The 10,291-nt window shown below is 44.8% G+C and overlaps 1 protein-coding gene across 1 annotated transcript; it reads left to right on the forward strand.

Moving 5' to 3' along the window:
- The first annotated feature begins 5,271 nt into the window (after positions 1-5,271).
- Positions 5,272-8,228, forward strand: capsla (calcyphosine-like a). Its single transcript, XM_036554752.1, has 6 exons — positions 5,272-5,339; positions 5,824-5,949; positions 6,573-6,750; positions 7,126-7,335; positions 7,685-7,798; positions 8,112-8,228. Exons 2-5 carry the CDS (start codon positions 5,867-5,869, stop codon positions 7,784-7,786), a joined length of 573 nt encoding a protein of 190 aa, XP_036410645.1. The 5' UTR covers positions 5,272-5,339; positions 5,824-5,866; the 3' UTR covers positions 7,787-7,798; positions 8,112-8,228.
- Positions 8,229-10,291: the final 2,063 nt, after the last annotated feature.

Here is a 10,291-nt window from a genome sequence, read left to right on the forward strand (position 1 = left end):
GGATCATCTCCATGTAAACTGTTTTGCTTCGGGGAAAATAATAGTACACACCACAGCTCCGCCGTGCTCATCCTCTCCAGCACAACGCCAGGGGCAGGAAGAATGCTCACCTGCTACACACTGCACACAGCCTCTCCAGCACAACGCCAGGGGCAGGAAGAATGCTCACCTGCTACACACTGCACACAGTGACAGACTGTAATCACAGTGCTGTGACGGATGCTGGCTGGCGCAGGAAACTCACGGCCGGAGGCCTGCTGGAGCAAGTCTGTCTGTGAGAAGGCCTTCTGGGATGACTGGGCGTGGCATGTCCCTCACAGAGTGTCCCGGGTAGTGCTCTACAAAAATAAAATCCAGGAAAAGGGTAAGGTTGGACAGACCAGGTGTTTATAAATCTGATCAAGCTGCGAGTACTTGGTGCTTCAGTATAAATACTGGGGTTAGTTTCGTATCAAGTACTGACTGTTCCTGCAAAACTTCTGTTTTATTTGAATCTCTAGTCAGACATATGTGGCAGAATAACTGCATGGTATAGGGAAACTCTGGCACTACAAAAAGCGGCAGACGGATTTGTCGGTTTTTTTTCTCTCTCTAAAGAGAAAGGAAAGATGGCCATGCCCTGCTGATTTCATGTCACTACAGAATTCTGTAGCTGACAGAGCTGCACTTCCTGTAGGTTCAAGTCAAAACAAAACAGGTCATGCAGTAAAGCTTTAAGAGGTACCATGCTGCTGAAATCACTGGCATAATTAGCCAGACACCTTATGTTATGAGCAGCTAGCAGTGAAGGCCAGCTGCTCATTAGCTGGGAGAGGGAGAGAAAGGGGGGGGGGGGGGGTAAAGAGAGAGAGGGAGAGAGACATGGCCTAACGCTCACTGAGAGAAACACTACCATCACTCAACAGCAGGACAGCGCTACAAAAATATTTCCACTTAGAGTACAACAAATTATAAAACAACTTAAACACTCTTATCTGGATCATTGGGATACAAACACTAAAACAGAAAACGCAGTGGAACATTATCGGGCCCTAAATAGACATTACACCCAGGTGATGCCTGGAAACTGTCAGAAAGACAAAGTAGAGGCAGACCCGAACGAATACCAACTCAGTGACAAAGCCAAAAAGAAAACATAAATGAAGCAGAGAAAACCCAGTGGAGGGTAAAGCAGCATTTACCTTCCTACAGCACCTGTGCGAAGCACCAGGGCTGTTGCCTATGCTTATTTTGATCTTGTTTGCATATCATTTGAATTGTTTTTTTTTCTACTTTAGCTTATTCCTATTCATGCACATTAATCTGTCCCTATTAGTGGGTGCTGGAGTGGGGCTGTCTCCCCAAAGGCAAGTGGCTAGTTCCTGTTCCTGCCTCCGTAAATTGTTACACCGCTATGACATTTGTGCAGATGAAATATCATCCCGGACTAAGCATACTAAACTGCGGTCATCCAGCTCCCTGTTCCAAGGGCAACATCGTCCCTCTCCCTCTGTATTGCCTCAATGCAAGGCAGTGCATGAGTGAAGAACTGTATCACGTCTTATATATATAGATATATATATCACGTATTATATATATATATATATTTGTGTGTGTGTGTGTGTGAGAGAGAGAGAGAGAGTGACTGTTCAGCAGTATGGATGCGTGTGTGAAAGTTTCACGTGTGAATGCGTACGTGTTTCACATGTGTTTGTGAAACAAAAGCCTGAAATATTTCCTAAACGGCCCCTCTTAGCCAAGTGTCAGCTTTGCACTGACACATACGATACAAAAGAACTCATGCCAAGTCCAGAGAGCATATGAGTCAAGATGCTTAAGCATTGTTTAAGTAATTAAGCATTATTAAGTAATTACGATTAGGCATGGTACAGCCGAGAGGCTAGTTTTTCCCTCCGGAAGAGTGAACTACAGACAGTGCGCGTTCCAAGGCTGCATTCAATCACAGGACATAGGAACTGGCCAGAAGAGGAGGTTATCAGCTTGGGGACCGGCAGAGTAAATATCCTACTGTATTAATGCATTAAGGTGCAGAAAGCAATGTGAGAATTCACGCTGCCAAGCTATATGTAATGTAAAGCGTTTCCAATGCGCAGGCACGACATGAAGCTATAAATGTGTATTGGATATGACCATAAGTCATTGTTCTAGAAATATAGTTAGCCTGCTAACAATGTAATTCTGTTTTGTTAGGTTTGTTCAACTCAGTGCTACACATCAAGCTACAGATCGCTTACCTCGCGCTCAGACAGGGAGTGACGTCGAAACTGCAGCAACATGACATTAATATCGTTCATCACGAGCCAGATGATTCAAAACCACATTCTACCGAAACCTGAAGTCTGCTGTTCATACGGGGTCCAAAAGATTTTAGTCAAGCAAAACGATCTAGTTTCATTTGTTTTTTCAAGCTAGAAATGCTACCGTCGTTTTGCAAACATTCAGCACACCATTTGGCACCAGATGAAGTTTAAAAGAGTGTAAAAAAACACACCGGGTTGTTTTGTAATGTGAGCCTAATCTCTCCTTCAAACAAACCTGCCGGAGGTTAAAGGTTCAAGCGTTTCGTGACGGAACGCACACCTGTTTCAGGTGTGCTTTCCACCGAAAGCCGCGCACAGCATTTCCACAGAAGTCACCCTGCTAGGATATTTTGGTTCACGTTGTTTACGGACTACATTTGATTTCGTTAAATGTTGCCAACCAACCCAGATTTATCGTCAATAATACATCTCACTGCTTGCAACTTCAGATATATTCGCATAAACGCATCAACTTCCACTTGCCAAGCAATATGCACGGTCGGCTTACTCTCAAACATACAGCCAAATGAAAAAACAGGTGCTACTGGTACAGGTACAGCACTTGTTGTTCAAATGTAGTATGTAGGAGAAAATGGCTGCACACATCAAGCAGTCAGACTTAAGCCTTCTAAACGCTCCTTGGCGTAGCCTACGTTTAGTATGCCCAAACGAAACGGTTTCCCTGGATTTAATCTCCAAAAGATAGACTTTTCCCTGACAAGTTGATGAGAGATGATTTCATGATCCTATAGCTCGTGCCTGGAGTTTTTCTCCACTTTTCTGTGTTCCAGCCCTCTGTTGATATAGCCTGGCGTGAAGCCAGTGACACAGCTATCCTGTTACACAACCCCAATAACGTTCAAATATTCATATAATCACCGCAAACGAAAGCATAAGCATAAAGATGACACCCATGATTACGTCCATTGAAACGATCACGTTACGGAATCAGTCGTATCCTTTAGCAATGAAGAAAAGGTTTTAATGTGCACAGAAGTGGCAAAATTAGACCTACACTCAGTTTAGGAAGTAGTGAAGATAATGCAAGCAAACATAGACAAGTGAGTTTTCTTGTGTATTATATTATGAATGTTAACAACATGAAATGACATGTAGGCCTAATGTGTATCTGTACAAGAAACATAAAAACCCAAGTCTGTACACACAGAAGCACTAAGGAGTGTTTTTGAACAATGATCAACCATAAAGGAAGAGGAATGAAATCATGCTGAAACATAACAGAACCAGAGGACTGATGAGGGTCAGAAAGGCCAGGAGCAGAACTTAGGGGCAGAATTTTACTGCCAGCCTCTCCACAAAATATTCATAAACAAAGGACACTTAGCCATCCAGTAACCTTTATCAGCTCAGCCTGTTATTCCCTGCTTTAAGTAAACACGGGAACCCCCACCTAATAAAGAGCAATCCACTGTGCATCAGACCTCGGCCAAACAGCAGAACTGATGGGAGATAAAGGCAAGAACACATTTAATCTTCCAACCGAAGCACGCAGTGGGTCCCTCCATTAACTGAGCTGCCTCCAGGGGAGACAGCCCCATTTCAAAATCACCAGCCAAGGCACAATTATTCCACCAATGGAAAAATTCCATACGTATGTGGGTGAGTGTGTGTGTATGCACTGTGTGTGTGTGTGTGTGTAAGGCTTTTTTGTGAGGGTGATGGCTGCCACACTGTGCCACAGCGGTGAGGAGACTTTTCCCTGAGCTTGCTCTGCTTCCATGGAGGGTGCCCATCCATGATGGCGCCAGCCACCCTTCCCTGCAATTTACACAACTACACATGTGACCGATTACCTCCATTTATTTTCCCTCATTCCTCTCACGCAGTTAATCCCCACACTTACATTTTCCAAACTGCCTTGTTCATTTCACCTACACTGCTGGGGCTGTGAGCGCCACACCTTAGCTGTGATCATGAGAGCACGAGAGATGCTGGAACACAGGTGTGTCCCTCAGTGCTACCCCTCAGGTGAGGGATGGTGAGACAGCTTCCTCCTCCATTAGACCAGCTCTGGTATGGTATATCCAGTTTGCCAAGGCCCAGAAACTGTTCACTGTGAAGTGAATGTTCTGGGGCACCACACTGCCCAGAAATATGGCTCATTCACACACATAAACCACAGGTATTGCTGAAATTACGGGTTTCAGCTTTCGAACAGCAATTACGGTAAAAAGCAGGGACAATGTGCCCTCGTTGCGAATGACTCTCACGAGCTGTAGCGCTGTGCGCGACGTTGCAGGAGTCTGGGGTGCGCGCCCTCAGTCCGCAAGAAATCCAATAGATGGCGCTGTTAAGGTCACAACAACCTCAATGGCAAGTTATCAATAATTATTTAGCATTCAGCAGGTTTATAAATGTACTGAAATCATATAGAAATTATTAAGCTGATAACAAACTTATTTCATATAAGGGTTTACCTGCCATCGTTCACCTGTAAATACCGTCTCTCATAGCCTTTCAGTTTGATTTTACTCCTGTTGAGTTAGTGACATCTAGTGCCGATTCTAGATATTACAACCTGTGAATAACCCATTCTGTGTCAGTAAGGGTGGTGCGCACCCCTCTCTCAGAGAGCAGGCTACGTCCCGTCGTTACGCTGCATTGTGTCATGATTTGTGTTCTCCAGCCTTCCACATTCTAAATCGTGTCACACCCTTACAAAACAACCTTACAGTTTGACACATTCGTTACAATCTGAAACTATTCACCATAGAAAGGAAACGTGCCGAAGTTACTGTAATTCCACATTACTTAGAAAAATGATGAGATGACTGTTTGAATGTAGAGATAGGAAAATACTTGTCAATTATCAGTTCTCGTTTCAGTTTTGCAAAGGTGCTGTGCTTATATTTCGACGGTAAATTTTATACAGCAAATAGCTTATGTCGTTGTAAAAAAAAAAGGTGCCAAGGTAATTGACGTGTGAGCGTTGAAAAACTACCTCTGTTGGTGTTGTCATAGCGACGAACTGAGTGGGTGCGACTCGGCCACTTTCACACAGAACGCTGCTGTAGATCGGTAAGACACTACAAAGATCCGATCCAAGTTACGTGTTTTAACAAAAAGATCTCTTTGAAAACAATGTTGTGAAATAACTGTTTGCATACAAGTCGGTGCAAAAGCAAATGATGACTTTGCGTGGTGTTGTTGTTAAATGATACATCTGAACCTGCGGCTTGCGGATTCGCAAAGCGCGTCACCTCAATGCTATGAAATGGATAGAGAGCGTTGATAGCTCGTTCTAGGTGAGACTAATTACAAATAAACTGCCAAGTTAATACTGGGCCAATATTCCTACTTTTTAGAGTAGTTCGAACATAATTCACCCTAGTGGTACAGTAGCGACCTGTAGCAACGGCGTGGTTGCTAGACGAAGCAACGCAAACCTGAACTTCTTCCTGTTTCACTGCGACTGCTTGTTTGGCCTGAAACAAATTTACAGCTAAGGTTTAATTCAAAATTCTAAACAGTTTAAAGTGCAATTTCCTCTCGATTTGAACAGGTTGCCTCTGAGTTCCTGGTGTTAGTGCAGCTGTGACGCAGAGATGGCGCAGTGTACGGACCCGATCGAGCGGCTGCGGCTGCAGTGCCTGGCCCGGGGGGCGGCCGGAATAAAGGGCCTCGGACGGCAAGTTCCCCACAGCCACGGCTCAATGTGTACTTTTACAAAATAGTGGATAAGTCATTTTTTGGAAACAAATGTAAAGGCTTTAAGATGATGACCAATATTTCAGTTTGTAAAAAGATTGTGATAATATCAATACCGTGGGACAGACGTAGGCTAATAATTGAAAGGAAAAAAACGGAAAATAAGATAAAAAGATAAAAGAAAAGCAAAACTCAGAGTCAAAAACTGTGTATAGAAGTGTTGCTTTGAACTGTAGTGCTCTGATGCTACAGTCTCTGGGTCAGGATTGGGCCTTTGAGAATAATTCACCATGCAGTGTAGGAAAGCCTGCGCAAGAGTTAAACCCAATGGCCAAAGCAACTGCAACACACAGCTTAAAAACGCATTGGTGATTTCAACAATCTGACACACATAATAGAAGTTTAATTCATTTCCATCAGTGAGCACCTTGCGTCGCTGGATAGGTTTATGGTTTTGGCAAATTATCCTCATAGATTCTATCTACAGGAAACATTGGTGATGAAAATGGCATGGTGGCTAAGTGAGGTGTCAGAGGAGCATTTCTGTTCTGGAACCCTGCGGCGGAACCCCGCGGCTCAGCGTTCCGTCTCTCTTTCTCACAGGGCTTTCCGGATAATGGACGATGATGGCAGCAGATCCCTGGATCTGATGGAGTTCATGAAGGGGATGGGGGATTACGGCATCCGGGTGGACAGAGACGAGGCCCTGCAGGTATTCAGCCGGCTGGATAAAGACGGGGGCGGCTCCATCGACTTCAGCGAGTTCCTGGAAGCTTTGCGGGTGAGGCTGTGCAAAGTCTGCTGCATTCATATGGAAAGCTTTTAAAGTCACTGCTGTGATGATGCCAGTTTATTTAACTTTCAGAACTCCAGAACATGCTGTGAACTGAATATTTCAGGTTGTGTTACACGATTCCTGTAACATATCTGAGGTCATAAAGAGGACTGAGAATTAAAAGTTTCAGACTGAAAATGACAATAATATTCTGTAATTCTTTCTAACTGGACAGAGAAATTACCTTCCCACCCCTGAGGAACAGCAGGCCAGGGGATGTGATTAAGTGATCTGGGGAATAGGGACAAAGAGTAAAACTTAATTACAGACAGAAATCCCCGTAAGAGCAGGATTTCACTCCCACTCTGGCACTCCCCCCAGCCTCCCATGTCTGCTGCCCGGAGAGAGGTGATCGCCGAGGCGTTTCGGAAGCTGGACCGGAGTGGGGACGGGGTGGTGACAGTGCAGGACCTGGAGGGCGTGTATAACGGGAGGGAGCACCCCAAATTCCGCAGCGGAGAGTGGACGGAGGAGCAGGTGTTCAGGACGTTCCTCAACAGCTTCGACTCCCCATACGAGAAGGATGGAAAGGTACCAAAGAGACGGAGAGTAGGATTTCAGGTGGAGAGGTTAATGTCTCTGAATATGTAATGAGTGGCTGATAGGCTGTGAGCTGTGGCGCCTGGCTGCCTCTCTCTCTGCAGGTGAAAATACTGAGGCTGAGACAAAATCTAACTGCAGTGCACTCTGTCCTGAACTTTGAATAAGGGTTTTTTTTTGACTGATTTGAATCAGTGTTTATTTTTCTTTCTTTCTTAATATAACTCTGCAGAGTTCCCTCTCACTAACAGGGCGCAATGAAACACGTCTGGAGGTGGATTCAGACCCCGTTTCCCTGGGCTGTTTGCTGTTAGTCACTGTGTGTGTCCGCCTCTTGCAGGTGACCCTGGAGGAGTTCCTAAACTACTACAGTGGTGTGAGTGCCTCCATTGACAGAGACGACCACTTTGTGACCATGATGAAAAACGCCTGGAAGCTGTAGGCTGCGGCTTCGGTGGGTAAAATCACCGCCTGGCAGTGACAGACACACAGGGCCGATTCATGATCTCAGAAGCTTTTAGATGAAGCTAAGACCGAGGCTTCCTGCACCACTGTCCTCCCCATATCTGCAGACCCGATCACTCTGCACCACTGTCCTCCCCATATCTGCAGACCCGATCACTCTGCACCACTGTCCTCCCCATATCTGCAGACCCGATCACTCTGCTACCAGCTCTGCACACACCTCTCTCTGTGATACTGAAGCTCTCTGTAACCGTCTCTGAGTCTGTGCTCCAAAGCTCACTCTCACCTGTGTGTACTTTCAGGTGTGCAGGAGGCAGCACCTCTACAGATCACACCTGCAGGACTTTCTGCTGTGCACCACAGACAACTTAAGACTGTCACTCTTACAATGATGTTTAATAATAAAACCATCACTAATAAACCGACTCATGTTGTTGGAGGAGAGTAACTGCTCTGCCACTGAATGGCTACTCTGCACTTGTTTGGTTACATTTTCTTTAAAAAAATCCTTGTGAGTTAAAGTACAAATATTAATTTTGGTAAGTGCTGATGAACCATGTCCCTCCCTTCTGAGGACACCACGTTTATTTGCAAGCTCCATGAGCTGAGCCACTTCACTGAGAATCTCCTTACTAAACATAGTCATCTTGTAGAAACTGGTAATGTTACAGAATCTTGATTTAGGGACCACATAACCTCCAGAAGAGGTAGTGTGGTCAAGTGGGGTAATAAGCTGGGCCTGAGACACTACTACACACTGAACAAGGTTATTTAAAAAGTGTCCCAGGGGCTGTCCTGCTGTATAAATGGAGATAAAACATGAACTTGCTCTACAATTCCAAAAACACCTCAAGCTTTCTTGGTGCCATAAGTCTACTTTATCAAGGGACTGTTGAGGGATTTCACCCTTATTTAAGAGCTTCCTTCATCGTTTTTCTTTCCCAGTTAAAAGTAACATTTTAATGCTCAAGATCTGCTGGTGGTCACTGCCATCATTCTGCACTTAAGCACAGAGATCCCACAGCCAAAACAAACAGCTCCCTGTTAAAGCAGCTTCCAACACTTATCTGCTTCTTGGTCAAATTCAATTACTGACTGGCCAGTCTGTGTGGGCATATCGCCACCCAGTGTACACACCTGAGAAAGGCAGCACTGGTAAGCACAGTATTATGGGTGATGCCGTAAAAAATTACAGGTGTTTGATGTAAACAAAATGTTTAGAAGAACTTTAAAGTGATCAAATTACACTTTGCAATTTAAAATACACAGGCATATTTTACAGCCCAAACCGGTTTCATAGTTAGAGAATCACCCATCCTGGTGTGAATGATTGGAGGAGGCCCTCCTAGTGCCATACTGGCAGCATTTGCTCAAGCGTGCAGGTGAACAGACTGATCTGCTGGTGCTGCTCTCCCCTCTCTCCTCTGGCCTCTCTCCAAGTGGTCCCCTCCTCTGCCTCTCTCCGAGTGGTCCCCTCTCTCCTCTGGCCTCTCTCGGAGTGGTCCCCTCCTCTGGCCTCTCTCCGAGTGGTCCCCTCTCTCCTCTGGCCTCTCTCTGAGTGGTCCCCTCCTCTGCGTCTCTCCGAGTGGTCCCCTCTCTCCTCTGGCCTCTCTCCGAGTGGTCCCCTCATCCAGGCTCTGAGAACAAACTGAGCCCCAGACAGCAGATTCTGCTCTTCAAACCATCCTGAAGCAGTCAGCCATTTAGGCCCAATTTTAAATAAGGTGGAGACAATACGACTGACCACTCAGCAACGACAACCAAGTCCCGCTTTGTCAAAAGTATCCTTTTTACTTGGGTTTCAGGTATTTTCAAGGAGAAGCTGAGGAACATGGTGGTCTGGGTAAATGAGATGTTCAGAACAAATTTACATGGTGCTCAACGGTACAATTTTTTAAGTAAAATTAATTACTTGAAGGAAAAAAATTAAAACAAAACTTCACTCCAATGTGTGCGATCATTAACAAAATGAAATGACAGGAAAAGTTAATACAATATTATTGATAAAAAAATAAGTTTCAATGCAATACACAGCCCCAAAAGGTACTGGAAGGAAAACCAGGGTTCACAGAATGTCTAGAGTCTCTAGAGTTCACTTCTGAAAATAAAAAAAAAAACAAACCTAACTATAATTTCAGTTGTCGGATACAAATATGAGTCCTTCCCCTCGGATATGAAGGTACAGGTGAAGATTTAGAGCTTTTTAATCTTTGTCTGTGAACAGACCCTCTACTGAACAGCCTGTGTGTTGGTTTAGTTCTTTATTCATTTATAAGTTCATTGGAAAAAGACAGACAGGAATAGGGCTGCTTTCTGAGAGCGCTGGGACTGCTGCAGCTGTAACAGGCAGTGTATCAGTATGTGTGCCATCTTACAAAAAACAATATCCCAAACAAACCTAAATGCAGGTGCTATTCAATGAGAGAGAAAGCAGCACAGTGAAAAAGGTGGGTGTGGACCAGGGCATGGGGCAAAGAGTATA

Source organism: Megalops cyprinoides, chromosome 20, assembly GCF_013368585.1.
Source record: "Megalops cyprinoides isolate fMegCyp1 chromosome 20, fMegCyp1.pri, whole genome shotgun sequence".
Classification (NCBI taxonomy): Eukaryota; Metazoa; Chordata; class Actinopteri; order Elopiformes; family Megalopidae; genus Megalops; species Megalops cyprinoides.